This window comes from Marmota flaviventris, chromosome 5, assembly GCF_047511675.1.
Source record: "Marmota flaviventris isolate mMarFla1 chromosome 5, mMarFla1.hap1, whole genome shotgun sequence".
Taxonomy (NCBI): domain Eukaryota; kingdom Metazoa; phylum Chordata; class Mammalia; order Rodentia; family Sciuridae; genus Marmota; species Marmota flaviventris.
In genome coordinates, this window is record NC_092502.1 from 81,490,634 (window position 1) to 81,511,746 (window position 21,113).

Below are 21,113 nucleotides of genomic sequence, written 5' to 3' on the forward strand. Positions count from 1 at the left end.
TGTGTGTGTGTGTGTGTGTGTCTTCCAGGCATCCACTGGGGTTCTTGGAATGTACCCTCCCAAGATAAGAGGAACTACACCATACACTAAGTTAAGCAGGCAACCTATTAGGATAACTATGTAATTGAGTTTAAGATGCAGAATGAAGGCCTTTTTCAGTTGACCTTGCAACTCTGACTGCCAACAAGGTCATGACTATGTCTCAGTGTCACCCTTCAGAGTCTTTCTGCTATGAAAAAAGTATTGGGTGAATGACAGTAGAGGGGGTAGAGAGAGAAGAGGGGAGGGGAGGGGGGATAGTAGAGGATAGGAAAGGCAGCAGAATACAACAGACACTAGTATGGCAACATGTAAATCAATGGATGTGTAACTGATATGATTCTGCAATCTGTATACGGGGTAAAAATGGGAGTTCATAACCCACTTGAATCAAAGTGTGAAATATGATATGTCAAGAACTATGTAATGTTTTGAACAACCAACAATAAAAAATTAAAAAAAAAAGTATTGGGTGGTAATTGTCATACTCTAAGGGATGGTTTAGGAGCCAAGAAAAATGGTGACAAATAAGCCATGTGATTGAGGCCAGAAATGTCTCTTCAAAGCTGTGGAGCCCTGGCAGCCCAGACTCCAGTACACTGGCACCCCTCTCCTTGGCTATTTTTCCAGTGGAAGCCTGTCTGTCTGGGCACAGGATCATCACTGGTCTGGTACAGATGAACTCATTCAGTTGCAAGGGTTGCCAGTGTTTCCTGGAGCCTGGAGTCTCCTTGGTGCCAGGAAACAACATGGTGCAGCCAGCATGTATTTATCACTCCTAAAACATGATTCCCTACTCCAGGAAAGCTGAAAAGGAAAGCACAAAATTCTGAGTTTGCAGCCAGTTACCTCTGCTGATGTCACATATGCAGTCAGGCATTTTTCTAAAAACAGGGAATCAGAACTATACTTAAGGATTAAATATCTAATGTAAGTACTTGTCTTCTGATGTTGCAGAATTGCTGCAACTTTGGAAGCCCTGGAATTGTATTCATCTCAATTCTTTGATCAAAGTAAAAGAGAAATGTCAAATCTGTAAAGCTTTGACAGGAAACCCAGTATTGTCCATGAATAAGGGTCACATTTGCCTATTTATTTTACCTTCAGTTTTCTAATCTTTTCCATCCTTTTCCATCCTGCCTACCTGGAGGGGGTGGGGTAAAAAAGCATAAATACATACATACATACATAAATGTTTGCATACATAAATAATCTTGAGTGGTATAATGAGGGTCTCCAGTGCTCTGAGAGCCAAGACTTATTTATTCACAGAACAAAGATAGCAAAAGTGAAATCACTCTTTTATGTCTCTTTCCTTTTTCCCATGTAGTTTTGCTGCTCTCCTGATCCCATCAGCTGTGACATGGACAGAGGCCATCATCTCATAGCTATCTAGGAGTGATGGTTTCAGTCACTGACAAGGAGGGGATGACTTTAAATTGCCACCTAGAGATAAAGGGCTCTCAGCATCATTAATAAGGCTCGGAGGGACACACATTCCTCAATTTGCTTCAACCTTCCAGCTTTAAATAGAGCTCCCTAGCTGTGTATTTCATGTACCCTTTCATGTGATGTTTTGCTTTAGGACATGCTTTTTCTTCCCTCTAAATTTATCTTGGCTCTGTTTTCCCCACTGAGAATTAGATCTCTCCCATAGCTAAAGATGCCTTTCCCACCTCCTTAGTTTGTGGATTTTCATGGCTGTGTCTCTGGATAAAATGAAACATATCAGTACAGTGTCCCCACATTTTCTCTTCTCTTAGACTAGGAGGTCTGACATCAACAAATAATTTCTAGCATATTTAAACCAAAATTTTGACCAAAGCAAATGATTCAAAAATATGTGTAGGTAATTTTATTTTAGCAGAGCCAGATTGCAGAAAGATACAAATGTCCTTGTCTGTATTTTTCTCTGAAGAAATAATTTAATTTAGAAGTGGATTCACTCTGGGTTGAGTTTTTGTCATTATTATTGCTTACTGTTCCCTTTTTCTGAACATCCTGACCTTTGGGATTATTTCTGCAGAAGTATTCTCTCCATGATAGACAATGTCAACATCACCCAGTGCCATCTGGCATGAACAGCCCAAATTCCCTTATTCTCAGTCTATAGCTTCTGGACATCATGAAACAATTCCTTGATAAATCCCTCCAGCATCCCTGCCATTTTAATCAATCCTGCACGCATGAAGCAGCTGCATCTATGACTTGGCTCAGGAATAGAAAATTGGAGTTAAAGAATTTCTGCGCCTTGGACAGGAAAATGTAAAATTGTGGGGAAACCAGAGTCTTAAAGAAATCTTCATTGTTCTAGCACTGACAGAAGAGGGACTTTTGGCAGAGCTGTGGGGAGGAAATCAAACAGAACCAGTTTAATATTCATTGCCAAACTGAGGGATAGAGTTTTGCTTAAGGGACGAGTTAAAAGCCTCAGGGGCATGACAGTGAAGTACAAGAGGGATTCTAATTGTCCTTTATCTCTAGAAAACATCTGATTGGAGAATGTGGCACCATCATCCAGGCAGCATTAGGATTAGGCTAATTGGACAACCTTTTCTTAACATCTGCATCTCCACAAGAGTGCAATTTAAAGGTGCCTGGGATGTTGAAACTGAGAGGAAAAAAAATAGGATGAGTCAGTGCAGCTGCAGGAGCACCGACCCCTGTGAGCCAGGCTCTGTGACCATGGTTTTACTGAAGCTGCTCCAAGGGCCAGAGCAGGCTCATAAACAGGGGCAATGAGGCAGCAGCTGAGATTAGTAAAAGTGGAATCTGGGCCATGATGGAGAACGTGGAAGAGAGAGTAGCCCTCGTTTTTAAATACAGCTCACTCGGTAATCCATTTTCTAAAACAGAAGAAACTTGAGCAGAAGGGAAACAGTCTCTGTTTCTGCTCATGACTTGAGGTACTATTCTTGGCTGTGTGTCATGAGCTGTATAAGTGAACCTTTATGAATTCTACAGCAAAGGATGTGAGAGAGTACTGGCAGTAGAGTGAGACTAAACAGCACTGACACAGAGGCCAATATACTGTACCATCCTATCTGTAAAATGGGTCCACAGAAAGCAGACCCAGTGAGTATCTGCTTTTAGCAAATGAACATACCAATCTCTTACCAACAGAGTAAAACCTCCAAGCTTCATTTTTATATATTTTTGTCATTTAAGAAAAAGGAAAAGGATAAAAAATTAGCCTCTTTGTATAGGCACATGGTCTTTATCCTCATTAAAGCAAATGAAAATATATTCTTCTAGTTCCTAATATATTACTGGCCATGCACTATTATTATTATAAGATATGCCAACGTTCCGATATATAACAAAGCAGATAAAAATTTTAGACTCTGTGCTATTTCAGGAAAGCTAATGGTATCAGGAGATACTCTGACACCTGGATGTTGAATATCACAACCATCAACTGCTGACTCTAGAGCCAGAAGTCCCCAAATTCCAGTGACTCAAGAAATCAGAAATTTGATAGATGTCATATAGGAACACAGAGCTATTATACCAGGCATTAAGTTCTCTGTTTCATTTATTACTTGATTTCTCAGAAAATATTTTTCTCATGAAATATTTGAAAAACACTGACTAAACAAGAGACATTTCACCAAAGAAGACATTTCAATAGTCAATAAGCATATTACATGGTGTTCTACATTATCTGCCTTTAGAAAATGAGATACCACCATACATGTAGTAGGGTGTCTATCAAAAATACAAACATTGCTGATTATTATGAGGGTGTAGAGAATCTGGGAAATCCATTCTGTGGTGGGGGAAATGTAGAATGGTACAGTCACTTGGGAATATAATTTGGCCATTTCTTGTAAAGTTGAAAATAAACTTACCATATGACCCAGAAAATTCACTCTTAGTTACCTATGAAAGAGAAATGAAAGCATATATCCAAGATATATGTGCAAATATTCATAGCAGTGTTATTCAAAATAGCACAAAACTGAAAAAAATGTCATCAATTTGGGCATGGATAAATGAAATGTGGCATATCCATGCAACAGAATATAATTCAGCAATAAAAGGAAATGACATATTGATAAGTGCTACAACATAGAAGAAACTTGAAAACATTACACTAAGTGAAAGCAATCAGTCACAAAAGATTACATATTTTGTAATTCCACTTGTATTAAATGTCCAGAAGTTGCAACTATATAAACATAGAAAATATGTCTTTGGTTGTTTTTGATAGGAAGGAGATAGTTGCAATTTACAAATGTCTCAGAGGAAATTTTAGGGTTAATGGGAAAGTTCTGAAATTGAATTATGATGCTAATTTCCTAAATATAAATTTAACGTAAACCATTGAGTTGTACTTGTAGAATGAATGGCTTCATGGTATGTAAATTATATCTACAGTAGATATTTTTAGAACAAATATGTATAGTGGACAGGATGTTTTGGGAAATAATTGTAAAATAAGTACAAATAAGAAAAGACTTAGTACAAAATGATTTTCAGTTTACATGAGTATTATGGTATGTTAAAGGACTGTCCTTTAAAGAAAAATGTTCTTGCATGTAATCGTAGTGACTCAGGACACTGAGGCAGGAGGGTCGCAAGTTCAAGGTTAGCCTTAGCAATTAAAAGTCCCCAAACAACAAGATTCTGTCTCAAAAATATAAAAGGGGCTGGAGATGTAGCTGAGTGTTAAAGTGCCCTGGGTTCAATCCCCAGTCCCCCCCCCAAAAAAAAAAAAAAAACAAAAATGTTCTTCAGTTTCACTGAGCTTGTGGGTATGATAAGAGTAACTTCCTCATTTGCATTTGTGAGGATAATCAATTAATAGATGTAAAGAATTTAGAAGAGGCCTGACACACAATAAGCATAAAATATACAATAACTATAGGTACTAAGTTGAGATGTTATGTCACTACCAACCATGTATATTTTGTGATGTTAATTCTTTTGCTATTCTTTATTTCTGATAGAAAAAAATGGGCATTAATAATTATTGATACTTTCCTAAGCTGTCATAAATGAAACACATATTAATAGTGGGTGTTCAAAAATGATGTGAAAAAATATCACAGGTAGAAAATTTGGAATTCCATGAACTATATTAAGAAATATGTGCCACCTGCAAAAACTTTTTGTTTTTATTTTCATGACAGAACCAAAAAATCAATTTAAAGCAATCATTTTAGTCTTCCTTCTCTCTCTCTCTCATTTTCTCCCTTGTCTATGTAATTACAGCATCAATACTTAACATCTTCCTTATCAATTACAGGATGAAGGAAAGTGGCCACCTCTAGAGGTAATAAAGTTAGAAGGTGCAGAAGTTGGTATTGATAGCAGCTTGGGAAAATCATTTGTGTTTAACTGTGTCCCTCCACCTGGAAATAGAAGTCTTTGCCTCTGTGCAACTTCAAACCAAGAAATGAAAAGGTAATTCATTAATCTTTTACCCTACCAGTTTCATTTTGAATGGAAAAATGCTTCTTCAATGACAGCCTAAAAGATTCTTGGCAGTTGAAGTAGAAAAGGGAATGACAAATTTATAGCATGAGTCAACAAGTTGGTTGTTTTCTCCCTTAGGTGTGAGAAGATTACTTTTTTCATTATGCCGTCAGGTTTTTTGCTAAGAGAATTTCTAAAGAAAATAAGTATGTTTTGCTAATTCAATTGCTTTAGATTTCTGTGTTTTCTGAAAAAAAAAAAAAAAAAACTCAATACTGCTAGAATTCACACCTAGTATCCCCCAAAACTGCCAGATAGATTTATTTGAAGCTAATTAGACTGATAGTCTTAGGTATAAAAATAATGTAGAAGGATTGAAGCTTAATACACCACACTGAGATGAGCTTGATTAATTAATTTGTATAGTTTTGAGGAGTGTGAACACAGTTGACATTTTGTGAACACAATACCCAAAGGGAGAAGTGTGCATAAATTTCTAAGAAAGTGTCCTGTAAGCTATGACCATTCAGCCACCATGATTATTACTTATCCTGTCTTCCAGAGGAAATGGAGTTCACTGGGAAATCCAGTAAATCAACTGGAAACTTGCAGTGAAAATGCTGCTTATCTGGAGTGAGGGGTGGATAGAATGAAGGATAGGGAGTAAATACAAGAAAGGCAGTGGATCAGAGAGTTTATTATTGATGGCATTTGATAGGTCTGCCATCAATAATAAATATTGTATTATTATTAATATTATTATTATTAATATTATTATTGTATTATTATTATCAATAATAAACATGCTAACTGTTGAGGGAAAAAATCACTTTAATACTGGAATAGTTTCATTTTTATGCAGTGGATATGATTTCTAATCATGTCTGTCTAAGGAGGGAAGACTAAGAAAATTCAACCTTCAAGAATGAACACTAAGCTGGGCACAGTGGCGCATGCCTGTAAGCCTAGCGGCTTAGGAGGCTAAGACAGGAGGATTGCAAGTTCAAAGCCAGCCTCAGTAATGGCGAGGTGCTAAGCAATTCAGTGAGACCCTAAATAAAATACAAAATAGGGCTGAGGATGTGGGTCAGTTGTTGAGTACCCCTGAGTTCAATCCCCAGTACCTACCCCTCCCCCCCAAAAAAAAGAATGGACACTAATGCTGTACTAAAGGTGGCCACTATATCCAAGGAACACTTGGGGAAAGGACTCAGGATGGAGCGTTTACTAGTCTTTCCATATTTTAATAGACAGTGCCTTACCATTAATATACCAATTATTATCAGGTCTGCTGGTGTTAATAAATTTCATACCTTGGAAAAATAAAGAATGAATAATTTTTCTCTCAGATACTAATTAAACAATAGTTAAGGAGGGGATAGAAATAATTTATTTTTAATGTAGCTATTGGAGGTGGGATTTTGTCACATAGTAAACCTAATTTTGCAAGAATATGTTGCCCTTCACCCAAGAACTTAGTGCAATAAAATACATCCTTGCCCCAGGACTGTTCTGTCTGAATGGTGGATTTGGCAAAAACAAGCCCCTCTAAATGACACTAATCCAGTCCCCAAGGATAGCTCCTTTCATTTTACTGTCTTGCAGGTGGCTTGAGGCAATGGAAAAAGCGGCCCATCCTATTCACCAGGTAAGGTTTCCTTGATATTTATCTCTGCCTTCGTTTTGCTTTTCTTTTTAGAGGGGAAAAGGAACAAGTTAAATGTCATGCAGTCCACCCAGGGACTTCTTAGATCTGTTCTAAAAGCTCAGAAAGAGGATGTTAAGTCAATAGGGTTTTCTGCTCAGATCCTGTGGGGAAGCTTGCATTCTTGCTGTTCTTTTTATTTTCAGGGGTTTGTATGACATCCTTCCCAGTAAGACTCAATAGGGAGTCACAAACTGGGGTGGAATTTCTGTTTCACACAGAGCAGTCCAGTAGTTCCCCATGATAATAAACCAACGTTGCTGTTTTCTTTACACCCCCAAAGGATAAGATCTCAGAGGTATCTCATGATGGTACTGGTGGCTGAGCAAATTTTTATCGTTATATTTGGATATACAGTGCTTTATTCTCATATTGTTGTTCTATAGACATATCAGGCCAACTTTCAATATTCATTTCCACTCAGGATTCCCAATTTTGAAGCAATATCATTTTTAATTTAGAGTTTACCTGTAAAGTGATAGATAACTTCATCAACACCAGCAAGTGAGTCATCACTTCAGCCCCTAAGGCATTCAATAGTTCTCTTTCTGAGCTTGTACTATATACAGCCTTGTCGAGAAAAAAAAAAAATTGCTTTAATACTCAATTGTTTCATTTTTATGCTATGGATATGATTTATAATGAGGTTATAGATTTTCTTTAAATATGCTTATCCCTCACAAATTGGCATGCAGGCGAAAGGCATTTAGCATCGATTATGTTCTCTCTATATTTTGGTTCTTGTGCATTTGGGAAAATTCAGATTGAGTATGAATATACCTTGTCTCATGACTGTCCTTTCAGAACAATCACAAACATCATCATATGACAAACAGCAGGACATGTGTTTCATTTTGCCTGGAACACAACACTCAATGCACTCATCCATCTCTCCAATGCATCATCCTAATGAGCCTCGATATTTTTAAGAGGTATCTATTCTGCTAATGCACTCAGAGTGTCTGCAGCAAAGTGAAAAACTGAACACCCAAACTCCCAGCAGGCTGCCACTTCACAGAAAAGAATACAGCAAGCTCTGCATCCTGAAATCTTTTGCACTACCTTGTTAAAATTAAAGGGCAAAAATAAACTCAAACAAGAAGAGAAACTGGCAAGCATAAGCAAGGGTTCTGATAAAAAGATAAAGCACAGTGTCCCCAGCCTCAGTCAGAGTTCTCAGAAAGAGCCTGTCTCATGCCTGTGGACTGAGGGCTGCCCTCCAGGGTAGAGGATTCCAGTTTATCATCAGTCTATTACATCACTGGCCATGAAAGCCTAAAGCTTGAGCTAGCCTGGGGCATTTAACTTGTTCCTTTGCACAAATGGAGGTTACAGATAAAGAAAAGCATGGACCAGGGGCTGTTTTTAGTCACTGTGGACATACCAGGAACAGATGTACAAGGACAACCCCAGCAGTGAGTAAAATAGAACAGGTCCAGCAATTACAGGCAGAAGCATTAAAAAAAAAATCTTTGCTGGGGTGCTTATTTCCATTTCCTTTCTATTCACAACCTCCTGCTCTTTGCCTGATAATCTTTTGATTTTCTTAGAATACAACAGAAGTCAAAGAGAAGGGATGTCTATGGACTTGAAAAAGGAGAAGAGTTCTCTATGGTCAATGGGTAAATTTGGGTTTTAGGTTTTTGGATTAGTTGCTCAACTATTCAGATTGTCGTAATAATAGAATCATTTGGGGCAGTGGTCTCCTCAAAATCAAACACACTTGGTCATGATGGCACTGTCTCTGGGAATCAATGGCTTTGACAAAGGTCAATAGCAGAATGACCATTCAGATGATCCCTTTGTGCTACGTCTTCAGAACCATGTCTGGGAGGATGTTACTCTGCACAACAGCAGTCTTCCACCTTTGGCCATTAAAAACCCAGAGTGTCTGGGCCTCCTGCACCAGCTGGATAGAAGCACAGACTTGTGGGTCCAGCACTATTGCATTCTGAAGGATGGCTGCTTATATTTCTATGATAGCATTCGCTCCACCCGGGCCTCAGGTAAGGAGTCATCTTTCACTTGAAATAACAGTATAGTAATAGTACTGACATCTTAGATCTATTGAGCTTTTACCAGGCCCTGTGTTATGTTCTTTACCTAAATTAATTCAGCATTCTCCAGAGTAGAGACACTATTACTGTTTCTAATTTACAGATTAGAAACCTGACTGCACTTTACATAATTTGACAAATAGTACGTAATGAAGTAAGTTGAAATCTTCTGAATACAGCCAGGCTAACCTCAGAGCTTGTACCCTTAACTCCTCATTTCAACTGCTTAGAAAATGAGAAATAAACTCCTTCATGTTTTAGGTCATCAATGACATTTGTAGTCAATGCCAATTGTTTTCTTATGTAGTGTCTCCAACCTTTTCCTGTAGTATCCCTACTTTGGGCAAATGAGTAACAAAAGGAATATTAACTTCCTATATTCTGTGGAAAATTTACTTAACCCCCTAAAACTTAGTTTCCTCATTTATAAAATAGGAATAATAGCTGTCTATTTTATAAATTTATTCTTATAAAATCAAGTGAGTTGTAGCTATTCAGGTGACTTTAGCTCTACACATGAAGTTTTCTCTACAAAGAGTTCTCTTGTATATATTATACCCATTTGATATATATTAGTTATACATATTTATTAAATTATACTATTTAAAAGATATATATTATATATATAATGATTGTACAAATAACACACTTAATTAAATAATAAGTGAGTCTGAACCTAGCAGGGTACAGTCACACATGCCTGTAATTGCAGCAGCTAGGAAGGCTGAGGCAGAAGGATCACAAATCCAGCCTCTGCAGCTTACTGAGACCATACGCAACTTGGTGAGACCCTGTCTCAAAATAAAAAATAAAAAGGGCTGGGAATGTTAAGGGCCCCTGGATTCAACCTCTAATGCCCCAAAAATAAAAAATCTGAGCCCTTTCAACTGACAGATCAAATAAGCTAATTTTGAGAGACTTTTTCCAAGATAGAAAGAAAATGTTTAAGATGGAATGTGCAGATTATTCCAAACTCTGAAATAAATGTTAATAAAGTACTTCCAAATATTTGGAGCCAAGACTGTTTCTGATTCCAAGGGTTTAAAAATAATAATGACAACTACTAGGTGGCTTCTTCCGTTCCCAAAGATCAGAAGAGATGTTACTTGGATAGGAAGTCCTGTTTAGAAAGTTGCAAACTGCTACTATGGAACAACCTGAAAATAATAACAACAAAAGTAGCATTTACAACATGTACCGCTTAGTTAATGCAACTCTTCTTGTACAGGTCACTCTGTTAAGTGTTTTTACTTATTGTTTTATTTCATTTCTAAAAGAGATAGATTATCATTTCACCTACAGATCTGGAAAGTCATACTTGGTGAGGTGAAATAACTGGCTCACGTAAAAAGTGAAGACAGAATTTGAACCTAGGTGACCTGAGTTATTCACATACGCCCCCAAAATATTGATAAGTAGGAAAAATTGGAAAGTTTATATCTTCTCAGAACATATCATTGCACATGTCTTTCCAGAACCTTCCATAGTTGTCTGCTAAGTAATATAGGGCCTTATCTTTGTCCTGTATCTGGCTTTATCTTCTACTCCTTGTATTAAAGCATAGTGCACTCCACCTAAATATGGTTACATTCAATTTTTCTAGCACACCTCACCTCCTGGACAATTTTCAGATCCTATACCTTTGCTTGTGCTAGTTCCTTTCCCTGAAATCTTCTACTACTACTACTGATTACCAGTACAAGCTGTCCTTCAAACATGGAAGCAAATGCTCTCTATCTCTTTCATGAAGCTATCCCAGACTACCCCAGATAAACAAACCTCTCTTTCCCAAACTATTTATCTTGTAACACTTATCACCTTCTACCCTGTGTTTTATCTCTTGCTGGTCATCTTATCTTTTCCAAGGAATTATATCCTCTAGAAATCATTATTATCTATATCGAATGAATTAATGAATTAAGGATATTCAAATGACCTCAATTGGTCGTCAGTCCCATGAGGTATGTGTAGTATATCATCTCCTCATTTATTAGTGGAGAAAAATCAGAAGATTGCAAAAGTAATTCAAAGACAATACAGCAACTCAGGTCATCACATCTGTGGTCTTTCTGCTCTGTCACACTTTTTACAGCTATAAGAAACTATCTAATTTCTATCACTTTTTTAAAAATGCCTCTATCTTTAGTCAGCTTTTCGCTGCTGTGACCTGACAAGAACAATTAGAGAAGGAAAAGTTTATTTGGTGTTCTTAGTTTCAGAGGTCTCAGTTGATGACTGACTTCATTCCTTAGGTGAGGCAGAATATCATGGTTGAAGGGTATGGTGAAGGAAAGTAGCTCAGGATGTAGCCTCAGGAAGCAGATAGACTAAGTTCAGCTCATAAAATATATACCCCAAAGCCATGCCCCCAATGATCTATCTCCTCCAGCCACACCCTATTTGCCCATAGTCACCACTAAGTTATTCCCTATCAGGAGATTAACACACTGATTGGGTTAAGGCTCTCATAACCCCATCATTTCACCTCTAAACCCCACATTGTCTCACACGTGAGATTTTGGGAGACACCACATATCTAACCATAATACTCTCTAAAAATATGTTATTTTTGTGGTTAAAAGAAATACAGTCTAAACCTACCCATCCTATCCCTCCTTAACTTCTTGAATATTTCTATCTCCACAGATTCTCAATTTCTAGCTCAGATTATCTCAAATATTTAGAGAATTTTTTCCTTATTGAAATCCCAACAGAAAATCTATATCTAGGTACTGTTCTGAAATAGAGGACTGTGGGTTTTTGCTTTTACATGATTGTACTCCTCCCTGAATACAAAATACTATTTCCTTGAGCATGCAGCTTATTCCAGAAGCTGAACTTCATCACCATCTCTCTTCCCCAGCACACTCTGACTACAGCTAGGTCCAGACTGGATTTCCCCTTCAGCTAACCAGATGCTAACCTTTCTTCAGGCTGTAGAGGAGCTCCTCTGAAGTTTCTTTCCCTAGATTTAAATTTTAAAAATTTTTTTGTTTAGTTGTCAATGGACCTTTACTTAATTAATTAATTTATTTATATGCAGTGCTGAAAAATCGAACTCAGTGCTTCACACACACTAGGCGAGTGCTCTACCACTGAGTCACAACCCCAGCCCTAGATTTAAATTTTAAAGTGAAATTTACATCCTTTTTCTATGAGTCCAGTTCAATCTTGAATCATCACCTGAGCTCACAGTGATTTAACATGATGCAACTCAAGACAGAATGGAGGTATATCCAAACCTCCCGTGGAAATTCCTCAGAATACATTCACTCTCTCCACCCTCACTGCCCAGGTGAGACATTTTATCAGAGGGCTGGGACATACTGCTTAATTATACTGAAGGAGGAAAGTTAGCATCTACTGAAAACCTCCGACGTGTCAAAGACTAGGATAAGCACTTAATGTTCCTTATCTATATCTAATCTTTACAAAACACCCACAGTTATTGCCCATCAATAGGTGAGAAACTTAGAAAATTTAACTAATATGTTGATAATCACCCAGCAATTAAGTGGTCAGAGTCAAAATAGGAATAAGTGCTAACTGAATCCTGTGCCCAAACTCAGCTACAATTCTATGTGTAGCGCCCCCTGGCAGAAATTATTCTTCTTACAGTAGCACTAAGTTAGAAATGGTGTGTGTCAGCACACTAAATTAGCCAGGGTCCACCCAATCCGTGAGAACCATGGAAATTGTGAGAACAGTAGCAGAATTTGTTGAGAATGACAGAACTCATCCTATGCCTTGAACACTACTGGAGATAAAATATTCAGTTTGGCATAATCATTTTTATATGCATGAAATATGAATCATTATGTTTTTGTTTTTGTTTTGAGAAAGAGTCTTATTAAACTGCTTAGGGCCTTGCTAAGTTACTGAGGTTGACCCCAACCTTGGCCATCCTACTGCCTCAGCCTCCCAAGTTTCTGGGATTACAGGTATACTCCACCCACCTGGCAGAATATGAATCATTATTACATTCATAAAGATTATGCCAAATTCTAATGCTCATTCTTAATTCTTCTAGGTGATGTAGAGTAAATAGTCTATAAAATGGTCTGATCTATAATTCCTCCTTTATTTGTACTGTACAAGTTCTGCTTGACTCTTGCACGTCCCACACATGTCCATTTGCTTGTTCTTCTGCTCTGTGAATGTCATAACCTTGAAGAAAGTCTTGATTATCATTTATAACTGTGCTTCTCAAACTGCAGGATTGGGTTCTATTAGTGAGTCATGCAATCAATGTAGTAGGCTGTGATGAATATTTTAAATAACAGCTGAATAGAATTTAATTGAGTAGAAAATATCACAGCACATCACAATGTTTCATAAAACTTTTGTTCAATAATATGAAAACATGTAGATGTTTGCATTTATTACATCTTTTGATTACAATCAAAAAATGTTAGAAAAATGCTGATATAAAAAACTTTTTGTCTCTACATGTATTCTTGTTCAGATGGTCAACTTCATGCTCAGAATCCTATAAACAGGGTATTTAAAGATGGTTACTTCCTTTAGAATATTTTTATAGTAAACCTGCCACTCATTTTTTTGTTCTTGTGACCCAGGCTTCTGTAGTCACCACATCATAGAGACCTGGTTCCATGATTGTACCATCGTAGTTGCTTTTCTGTTTTGTATATTTTAAATTTAATTTTAGTTTGAATCTGTTGCTTTGTGTTCCTCATTAGAGATCTCAAAGACCACATGTGGTATTTCCTATTTCTGTAGCTTTCTATAGCATCGTCAGCATGCCTCATTCCTTGTAACAGTTAACTGAGATGTTGTAAGGACATAGAGGGTAACAAAGGGAAGTCAGGAAAAAGATAAAATTACTATAAGGGGAAAGAGCAGGATGTAGAAGAACACAGCCCTAGTTTCCTGTAAGAACCATATTAAACACTAATCCCATATTTGACTTTCAATTGGATAAATATACCTCTATTGTGTAATGAGAAAGAGCCTCATGGGTTCCCTGAAGGTTTTCCTTCCTGTCAAGGAAAGTGCTGGTATTTTAACAGCATATATTGCTGGCTCTCGTGTGCCTGCTAATATTAAAAAGCCACTGTGTGATTATTCTGGAAGCCCCTCAGTCAAGTGCCTTCACATGAGCCTGAAGGCCTTTGTCATTCACCATGCACTTGATAACTTTTTTCCTTTTATCTCTCTCCAGCAAAAGCTGAAAGTAACAAATCATGACTGTTGGCTATTGGTCATGAATAAATCACATCAAGGTCTGTGTGCACTTCTCAGAAAGATATATTTACTCTATTGCAACAAATAGGACACGCAATGCTTGCACAGTTCTTGCAACCAACATTGTGCAGACTTGATAATTATTGCTACCTATCTCATAACAAAGAGACACCAGCCCAATGAAGTCACCTCAAGTGAGGTAATGGGGTTATGATTGGATGTCTTTCCTGCCAATCATTTATAACCTACCTCTGATTAGAAAAAGAGTCAAAAAAACTTTCCTGTTTGTAGGAAACAGTTTTTTTGACAACACTTTCTATTCATTCTAGAAAGGGTAGAGACAGTGAAGGATATTCTTGTCTTCTCAAACATGAAAAAAAAAAAAAAGAAGAAGTCTCACAATCAAGAAGAAGCCACAAACCAATGAAGCAACCTATAAATACTGTGTGCTGTTATTTGGAGCAGGGAAATTAGACAGTAAAATAACCCTGATGTCTTTAGGTACTCTACTGTCCTGAAACATTGAATGCATTGCCTATTCTACTTCTAGTATATACTCAAAGAAATAAAAACAGACCTAGACCAAAACTTGTACACGAATATTCAAAACATTATTCATAATTGTCAAAAATGGAAGAAAATTCAAATATCCATCAGCTAGTGAATGGATAAAATAAAATGTGGTATATCCATACAGTGGAATATAATTTTGCAACCAGAAGGAATGAAGCGTTGATGTTTATTGAATGCTTCAGAAAAGACAAATCTCTAGAGACAGAAAGTAGGTTAAGGTTGCCTATGGTTGGGAGGGTACATCAGATGAAAAGTGACTGCTAAAATTAGATCACAGAGATGCCATACACTTTAAGTGGGTGGGTTTTATGGTATACAAATTATATTTCAATAAAGCTGTTTTAGATCTATATAAAAATAAAAACAGCTACTTTTGCTGTTATTATTTTCAGGTTGTTCCATAGTAGTAGTTTGCAACCTTGTAAACAGGACTTCCTATCCAAGTAGCATCTCTTCTGACCTTCTTTCTCTTAAAGAAAGAAAGAAAAAGATATCACCCTATAGTTTTGGTAAATACTCTACTACTGAGACCTACTGAGGGAAAAAAAAATCCTGTCCATTTCTGAAATGAATAATTTCTCAGAAGTTAGTTCTAAATTGGATGCTTTAAGTGAAATTAAAAGGATTTTAATATCGCATCTAACCCTCTCATAAAATAAACAAGGATTTTTCCTAAATTTTTTTTGAACACAATACCTTTATTTTATTTATTTTTTATGTGGTGCTGAGGATTGAACCCAGTGCCTCACACATGCTGTAATTTAATACTGAGCTACAACCTCAGTCCCTATCCCCTAATTTTTAAAGACCAATATCCACTCATTGTGTTTAAAACAGAAAATTTGCATCTTCCTGATAGTACATATTGGAAGTGAATACAACCAAAAGGAAAAGTCTGACATATTCCCTTCCTAGCCTTCTTGTTAATACATTTGCCCAGAACAGTTATCAGTTAGAGTGGCAAAAATCCAAGTGATATTTTTGCATTTTCTTTGTTAGTGTAGTGCACCAGAGTGGCTCCTGGGAGGAGTTAGGGGCTGAGAACAAGAATGAGCAGGAGCAAGAGAGCTTTAAACATCCCATCATCACTGTTGCTGACACTGCCTGGCATCTCTGCATGAGTCAAGCTACTCAAAGTATCAAACACCACAACAAAACAGACAAGGGTGTTGATTTTTCAGAGCCTTCTCCTAGACTGAGATCCTCCCTGCCTCTAAATAACGAAAACAAAATCAGGCCAAGTTACGTACAGTATGACCTCTTATGTGGACTCAGAATATCACAGGACAGAAATTATCTTTTAAAATCAATCACATGCCAGGCATGGTGGAGCAGACCTGTAAAACCAGCAACTCATGAGGCTGAGGCAGGAGGATTACTAGTTCAAAGCCAGACTCAGTAGCTTAGTGAGGCCCTAAATAACTTGGTAAGACCCTGTCTCAAAATAAAACATAAAAAGGGCTGGGGATGTGGGTCAGTGGTAAAGCACCTCTAGGTTCAATCCCCAGTACAATAAAATAAAATAAATCACTTACTCTCATTTTTAATTCAAGTTGGCTCTTTCATGTCACCCTATGGGTTCATATTTTAAATATGCTTTGCATATTTGCAAAGAGAGTGAGAGTCTGTGTTGGTTGTAGAAACTGCTGGAGATCTTTATTCTTCAGGAAGGATATTTTAATGATTTGCCTCAGCAAATACTATTTAATTTGCCTCTAATGTGACATTCCAGGTGAAACTCTTTGATGCTGAAAATTTTATTTCAAAATACGCTCTTCAGATAAAGAAACCAGTTTAAGCACAGTTATCCAAAGCTAAATACTCATCATGTAGTAAGAAGAAGGCACAAATGGAAACAAGTAAATTCAATTTTTTTTCTACTAACCATTAAATAGTGTGTGACCTAAAATTACATATTCTTTTGAAGTCTTGGTTTCTTCACCTGTGAAACGAGACAGCTGGATTAGAGGGTTCTTCACACAAAAAATGTTCTTGAAAACTTTTCAGACATCTTTTTCTCCTTTTTTACTCTTTCCCTATTCTCACATGCATTAATTTTTTTTCATGCTCTGTAGGTGGCCTATATCTTCAAGGATATAGGGTGAGTGAACAGACCCATAGCTTCAAACAATCAGTAATTGAACTCAAACCTCCATCAGAAGAGTTCAAGACTTTCTATCTCTGTGCAGAAAATAAAACAGAAAACCAGCGGTAAGCCAAGGACTTCATATTTCTTCTTCTTTATCAGTCCTGACAAGGCCTTCTTAGCAAAACCTTGTCCTTATTTTCCAAATCCACATTTCAGTTAAATCCCTCTCTTTCATTGTAGTTTTCATAGTTAATATTCCCTAGAATAGTTTTTTTTTTCTCCAATGCCTCCTTAGATAACTATTCTAAAAGGTTTCTTTTATTTTTTTCAAATAGAAAAGTAGTAATCTTCAATTCTTCCCCAGGCAGTTGCTACTTCAGGATTCAACATAAAATATACACAAACACCATAATCTGTAACTCCTATAATTTATTAATCCACGGATTTTATTTCACTCCTATTTAATATATCCACCTACATTTGGTTGGTGGTTTCCTTTTATTATAAGCCACTGAAGGAGATAGAATTTACCTAATTTGTGATGCATTCAGTATCCATGTTGGCATGCAAAAAAATACCACTTAGTTCATAATGATTCTGAAAAAGAATCAAGTTAACAGAGACAAAACCTTGAGACAGAGGAAATGCTCTCTGTTACTGAAAGTATTCTCCTCCCTTCAGTCTCCATAACCTGACTTCAATATCCAGTACCCTCCATTTTCTATCCCTACTCTCACCTGCTTCATGACCATCCCCTACCTCATCCAAACCCTTTATACAACTATGTGGGAAACAAGAATCTAGAAAGAAATTTCCAGTAACTTAGTGTGGCAAATGACATGGCAAAAATTTCCAAGGACATTGCAAGAACTAGACACATTGTTTGAACCCAAAGAAATAAAATTCTAAAAGGGAGATTTCCACCAAATGACCATTTGAGGAAGGGATATAGGGATCTCTTACGCCTTCTCCCCTGTGGTAAACTTTGCCTATATCTCTCATTCCTAAGGCTGGGCTAGAGGATAGTGAGGGTAAAACCACTAGATATCTTACCAGGATCTTCTTCCTGGGCATGTGTTACCATCCCTACAGCAGGTTAAAGACAGATACCTGGGTATGGCTTCATCTAGCATATCAGAGAAAGAGAGTCAGTGAAACAGAGTTTAGGCTCATCTGATGAAGTCCACCAGCTTCTCTATGAGACAAGGTTGAATGGTTGGCCCTCATTGTTAAATTCACAGGAGATTTTATCATAAAAATATGGAGACATTATAGAAATATTTCAAAGCATAACAGCATAAGATTACAAAGTGCATAGGACTCTGGGTCCACAAGATACTCTACTTATCACTAAAGTAAATTCAGGAAATGACACAAATCATATTCTCCTCTCAGAGAATCACAAAGCACATTAACCTGTTAGTATTTCTGACACATTCTGCTGGAAAGATTTCTGGTTCATTTGTTTCGGTCATTGTTAGTGGTATTTTTTTTTTTGAACTAGCACTTGTCCTTAGAGTAAATGTTGTATGGACAAGTTTATAAAATATCATCCAACAAAATTAAAGAAAGGGAGATGAAAGGAGATTTAACTGGAGTGTTTATTGTGGCCTCTTGATTTAACAAAGAAACATTTGACCATCTGGCAATATTTGATTACATTTAATCAACTAAAATTTAAATTAAATAGAAACAATAAAATATTAATAACAATTTTAAAAAACTTTATCTCCATTAATGAATATTTACAAACACTATACTCTCTTTGGGTTCTACTGTTTATATTAGCAAACTTCATCACTATCACTGCATAGTCCGCATGTGGTATTTCACCTTCTGACTTCAGAATTTAAGGAGTGTGGTTTATCCTATTAATTTCAAGCTAAGCAACCAAGAAAAACAATTAGGAAATAAATTAAAAGATATTGTACTACTTCATATCTCCAGAGCCCAACAATTGGTTTAGTGGCCTGTTCTAATACTCTTTTGGTTTTTTTCTGCAGCTGGATTACAGCTCTGCAAATGTCTATCAAAAAATGGATTCCTTTGCACCAGGCTATTCAAGACTTCATGAATCGACCCTTAGAGGAGACTAGAATGTGAAAGGAAACCTAGTTCTTAAGAGAAAGGATCCACAGGGTCATCACCAACTTTCTGTAGGAAGAAACAAAATGTTAATTGCTATACAGATTTTCAAATGAATGTTTCTCTAGTATACTGAAAATTTATGATGAGATTACAAATTTGCCTTTGAACCAAAGCACCAATACCTACTCTGAAGTTCAGGGACACCACTTCTATTACATATTTCCCCTTCATGTGGTCTATGTCAGCATCAAAATATAATAGAACCTCCTATCCTCATCTCTTGAAAGAATAAATACAGCAAACTTTTATTTTATTATTTTATTTTATGTTCTGTTCTTTGACTCTAAGTTTCCTAGGGTGATTTCAGCCAGGGAGAAGGAAGCCGATATTTGGGAAAATCAAAATCATGGAAGTGAAATGGCTCAAATTATGATAAATATTTCAGCTAAACAAGGTCTCTCTTGGGCCATTTTACAATTAACAGACCCAAGTGCCTCCTAAGGCTTCCCAGATGAAAAAGATAGTAAAAATTATACGTAGAAAAATCAATAAGGAATTAGACTGAGTTTCGGGGAGAAGATTGAAAACACTGTGTGTTTCTCCCTGAACTTCTGTCACAATGCAAACGAAAAATATATTAAGAATGCTCTGCTCTTTATGCTGAAAGTAAGAGGAAGTCAAAAGAAATTCTAAGCATTGGCTTCATTTTTCAGTGGAACAATCCTTTTGCTGTATTCAAGATGCTGTGATGTATTTGAAGCCCCATGACCTTGCTAATGGAACAAGGATCACAGATTTTCAAGGAGTTCAGCTGTGAGGTTCAAGTGCTTTGACTCAAGTCACCAAAGGGGAAAAAAAGGAAAGGAAGAAAATAAACAAAATAATCACATTTCCTATATCATTATATTGTGTGCATGTACAACTATGTAACAATTAATTCCACTAATATGTATAATTATAATACACCAATAAAATATTTAAAATAAATAAAAGAAAAATTAAAGGAAAAAAATAATAGTGTTTTAGAGCCTACAAGGACCTGACAGCTCAACTCCTCTCCTTTAAAGAGAAGGCTCAAACTCAGGAAGGTAATTGCCTGTTGAAGATCACACATGTTGATGGCAGAACTAGAACTGAATCAGGGTCTTTGTATCTCCATCCAGTGTTTTCACTCACTCACCCTCCTCCTCCTCATTGTGCCCAGAAAAGTGAAATATAGTTTTTACAGACAAAGAAACCACCCACTATCCAAAGTTGTTGGATACTTCTAGTCTTCAGCTGATAAATAAAGCACATCATTTCCAGCAATAAATCATGTTTCTATTTCTCCGATCTCATAGAAGGATTTCATGTTAATTAAATTATATTCTTTTCCAGAGAATCTTAAATGCAAAAAAAAGAAGATATCCAAATTCATGTCATTTTTTCCCTATACTTTCTATTTCTTCTTGGCCAAAAATAATGTAAAGTCCTCAAACAATGGCTACACTTGCATCTGTTGTTCACCATAATTCAAATAAAGGGGGCTTGTGAGTGTGTGAGGATGTGCTCCTCAGTCCATGTATTAAGAGAAGCTCCTTAATGAACTCATGTCAAAAAATACATGCTAGAATACTCTGACCAACTTAAAACCATAATTTAAAAAAAATATTCAATTAACAACAACAGATAGCTCTCTGTGCTGAAAATGGTCCCTTTGTTCTCCCTGTATCTGCCATGATAATAATGAGGTCTTTCAGCAGCAGCATTAGTAATGTTCATGTCAGAAACCTGGGGCTCGTACATCCGCTCCCCAGCAGTGCTTTCTGCCTTTCTGGAGCCTCGCCATGGAATGCACAAACTGTGCCGTTACCAGGCAGCCAGCTAGTGACCACAGCCAACTGTAACACTGGCACAGAGCTTTCCCCTGGAGGAGGAAAACAAAAGCAAATACCTC

At 36.8% G+C, this 21,113-nt stretch overlaps 1 protein-coding gene across 1 annotated transcript in view; it reads left to right on the forward strand.

The window, feature by feature from the left end:
* The window catches only part of LOC114086516 (uncharacterized), a 110,934-nt gene extending 91,430 nt beyond the window's left edge, over positions 1-19,504 (forward strand). Inside the window, exons 9-13 of the mRNA XM_071612811.1 lie at positions 5,291-5,448; positions 7,066-7,108; positions 8,985-9,171; positions 17,076-17,211; positions 19,093-19,504. Of these exons, the coding sequence (XP_071468912.1) occupies positions 5,291-5,448; positions 7,066-7,108; positions 8,985-9,171; positions 17,076-17,211; positions 19,093-19,192 (624 nt within the window). The 3' untranslated portion in view covers positions 19,193-19,504. The remainder of the gene's footprint in view (positions 1-5,290; positions 5,449-7,065; positions 7,109-8,984; positions 9,172-17,075; positions 17,212-19,092) is intronic.
* The last annotated feature ends 1,609 nt before the right edge of the window (positions 19,505-21,113 follow it).